The 4357-nt window shown below is 24.1% G+C and overlaps 1 protein-coding gene across 1 annotated transcript; it reads right to left on the bottom strand.

The window, feature by feature from the left end:
• Positions 1–254: 254 nt before the first annotated feature.
• LOC113555697 (activating transcription factor 7-interacting protein 2-like) lies at positions 255–3665 on the bottom strand. The gene is made up of 4 exons (XM_026960210.1): positions 3527–3665; positions 2606–2857; positions 2282–2521; positions 255–1402 (listed from the first exon to the last, which is right to left on the bottom strand). Exons 1-4 carry the CDS (start codon positions 3663–3665, stop codon positions 255–257), a joined length of 1779 nt encoding a protein of 592 aa, XP_026816011.1.
• Positions 3666–4357: the final 692 nt, after the last annotated feature.

A 4357-nucleotide genomic window follows, 5' to 3' on the forward strand; every position in this document is an offset into this window, starting at 1 on the left:
ATATAAAATAATATTAATTAATAATAATAAATAAATTTAAAATAGTTGAATATATGTATACAGCATTGAATGAAATATTGTTGTAATAAAATAAATCAAAATATTATTATAACTTAAAATAATAACTTCACTTGAATATTCTAAATTAATTATTCCAAGTCCTGCGTAGATGTTCTGGTGAAAATAATATGTAAAAATTTAATAAATATGGTTAACATAAAATATTTGTAACTTATTAGGTATAGATTGTTAATTTAAATTTTAGTTTTTTGTAAAGCAAAACATGTACGTCTGTTGTGAACATCCACTGCTCTCAGAGCAAAGTGGTAAGTATATCCTAAATGACAATTTATTAGTTTACAAGTCATAGGTAACATACGTGGCTTAATAACACCCTCCTTTTTCCACATTGAGTGGTGTGAATCTGCATTTACCTCTTTGCGTGTAAACAGTTCGTACAATTTGATTTGTGCTGACTGCAAACACAAATTCAAATCCCAAGTTAATGTCACTATATTTCCTGAAGTTTCAACTGTCAATATAGGTATTGGTGGAACAGCTTTCCATTGTTGAATTTTAAATAGAGGTTTTGGAAAAAGAGGTGGTGGATATTCTGAAAGCTTAACATTGTTAGTAGAAACTTCTAACTTCTTTACTGAAATACTATTCGACAAAATCGTTATTGTCTCTGATTTTGGATCAGGTTTCTGTATGGTCTCAGACAAAGATTGACAATTTGTTCTTGATTTTACGACTTCAGGAATTTTAAATTTATTTAAGCAATTGTTTTCACTATCTTTCTTATTTTTACTATTAGATAATTGAATAATATTATTTTCAAATTTTGTTATTGATTTTGGCTCAGGTTTCTGTATAGTCTCAGACAAAGATTGACAATTTGTTCTTGATTTTACGACTTCAGGAATTTTAAATTTATTTAAGCAATTGTTTTCACTATCTTTCTTATTTTTACTATTAGATAATTGAATAATATTATTTTCAAATTTTGTTATTGATTTTGGCTCAGGTTTCTGTATAGTCTCAGACAAAGATTGACAATTTGTTCTTGATTTTACGACTTCAGGAATTTTAAATTTATTTAAGCAATTGTTTTCACTATCTTTCTTATTTTTACTATTAGATAATTGAATAATATTATTTTCAAATTTTGTTATTGATTTTGGCTCAGGTTTCTGTATAGTCTCAGACAAAGATTGACAATTTGTTCTTGATTTTACGACTTCAGGAATTTTAAATTTATTTAAGCAATTGTTTTCACTATCTTTCTTATTTTTACTATTAGATAATTGAATAATATTATTTTCAAATTTTGTTATTGATTTTGGCTCAGGTTTCTGTATAGTCTCAGACAAAGATTGACAATTTGTTCTTGATTTTACGACTTCAGGAATTTTAAATTTATTTAAGCAATTGTTTTCATTATCTTTCTTATTTTTACTATTAGATAATTGAATAATATTATTTTCAAATTTTGTTATTGATTTTGGCTCAGGTTTCTGTATAGTCTCAGACAAAGATTGACAATTTGTTCTTGATTTTACGACTTCAGGAATTTTAAATTTATTTAAGCAATTGTTTTCACTATCTTTCTTATTTTTACTATTAGATAATTGAATAATATTATTTTCAAATTTTGTTATTGATTTTGGCTCAGGTTTCTGTATAGTCTCAGACAAAGATTGACAATTTGTTCTTGATTTTACGACTTCAGGAATTTTAAATTTATTTAAGCAATTGTTTTCATTATCTTTCTTATTTTTACTATTAGATGATGGAATAATATTATTTACAAATTTTTTCTTTGATTTTGGCTTAGATTTCTGTATAGTCTTGGATGAAGATTGACAATTTGTTCTTGATTTTACGACTTCAGGAATTTTAAATTTATTTAAGCAATTGTTTTCATTATCTTTCTTATTTTTACTATTAGATGATGGAATAATATTATTTACAAATTTTTTCTTTGATTTTGGCTTAGATTTCTGTATAGTCTCAGACAAAGATTGACAATTTGTTCTTGATTTTACGACTTCAGGAATTTTAAATTTATTCAAGCAATTGTTTTCATTATCTTTCTTATTTTTACTATTAGATGATGGAATAATATTATTTACAAATTTTTTCTTTGATTTTGGCTTAGATTTCTGTATAGTCTTGGATGAAGATTGACAATTTGATAAATTTGTTGTTCTTGATTTTTCGATTTTAGGAATTTTAAAGGTTTTTAACCAATCATTTTCACTATCTTTCTTATTTTTACTAGTAGCTGGAATAATATTGTTTGTAGTTATTGTCTTTGATTTCGACTCAGGTTTCGGTATAGTTTTGACTAAAGTTTGACAATTTGATAAATTTGTTGTTCTTGATTTTTCGATTTTAGGAGTTTTAAAGGTTTTTAACCAATCATTTTCACTATCTTTCTTATTTTTACTAGTAGCTGGAATAATATTATTTTTAGTTATTGTCTTTGATTTCGACTCAGGTTTCGGTATAGTTTTGACTAAAGTTTGACAATTTGATAAATTTGTTGTTCTTGATTTTTCGATTTTAGGAATTTTAAAGGTTTTTAACCAATCATTTTCACTATCTTTCTTATTGTTACTAGTAGATGGAATAATTTTATTTGCAAACATTTCTTCTAATTTTTGATCAAGTTTTCGTTTCCGTGTAGTATTAAATAAATATTGCTCATTCCTTAAAGTTTTATCAAATTCTGTTTTAATTGGCAATACTTTATTGGTAAGATCCATTTCAACATCACTTATAGAAACCTTTGTTTTTGATTTTTGATCTAGCTTATACTCATCATTCAACTTTTCGGAATCTTTAAATATTTCTAAATCAACTGAATTAATATTTTTATTTTTCGTTGACATTTTTTTGATTTTTATTGGTGTATCAGCCTTAATAATAGGTTTATCTTCACTATCTGATGATATTGTAATTGTCTCTAGTTCCTTATCTGAATTCTTATGCGGAATGGCTCTAAACAATAAACAAATTAAATTACAATTTAGTAAATATATTTTTATTATATATAATATGTACCTATATTAAATAATTTATTATCTATGAATTAAAATATTAATATAACTTTTAAATTCATTATAATCTTTAAGCATATTATAAGTGTAATTTTTCAGTATTTTTAAATACAATTAACTACAATTTTAAAAAATGGTTAAAACTCAACAAATTATTTAAAAATAGATAATTAGATATATTATTATTATTATATTTTATATATTTCTTACATATTTAATTTATTTGTCAGCTCAATTTTGATGTGTACATTAACTGAATCAGTTAGACACCCATGTGGTTGTATGAAATTAATTTGTTTTAAATCATTTGTAAAGAATTGTATATAACTGTGAAAAACTTCGAGTTGGTTTTTGATTTGTACATATCTTGAATTCTTAACCTTATTTACCAACTCTTTTTGGTCAATAATATTACTCTTTTCATAACTCTTCTCTTCAAAGATAATGTTAGAAAATTGCACGTTCTAATATTTTTTTAAATGTTGATACTGGAAGTTGAATTACACCGTCATCTAAATCAATTGATCCTTGAGATTTTTGTTCTCGGTTGTCGATTTGTTCTAACTCATCATTATTCTTGTTAATTTTGTTTTCATTCATGATATTTTATTATGTGTTGTCTTTCTATTCTGTCATTTTCTACTACAAATTAAAAATACAATACTTTATTAGTCAATAAGAATACAAATGTAGAAAATAAATAAGTAATATTATGTTACATAATAATTAATAATATATAATATGAACAAAGTAAATGTATATATTTTGTTTATCTGTTATAATATGTAACCAAACTAATAATAGAATAATAAGTAGAATATATAATATAAGCATAAATAATAGTACCATATTTTTAATACTTATACTTGCGTAAGAGATTTAGGGATATAGCTCTAAACATTATTCTGTAAATTAAACTATTCTATTGTTGTGAAGTACTTAATTGATTGGAGGTCACAAACATATTCAAATTAATATCTGTACTTAACAATAATAATTTACATAGGGTTATTGGTAGAATGAAATTATTAAAGTTCATTGGGAACCATGTTTCAAACAAAAATATACTTTATATATAGTTGTCGAAATAACTCAAAATAAGTGGAGGGGTGCCTAACAATTCAAATTCAGATTTCCTCATAACATTCTTCAAACTTTGTTTAATATTTTTTTTTATAAATTTAGCAATTGATTGGCTTACACGTGATATACCATACGCATCCACTTATCAGTTATCAACAAAACACTGCTAGAAATTAAGTTTAGATATTTTAGCATGTAGCTATGTCTAT

Source organism: Rhopalosiphum maidis, chromosome 3, assembly GCF_003676215.2.
Source record: "Rhopalosiphum maidis isolate BTI-1 chromosome 3, ASM367621v3, whole genome shotgun sequence".
In the NCBI taxonomy this organism is placed as follows: domain Eukaryota; kingdom Metazoa; phylum Arthropoda; class Insecta; order Hemiptera; family Aphididae; genus Rhopalosiphum; species Rhopalosiphum maidis.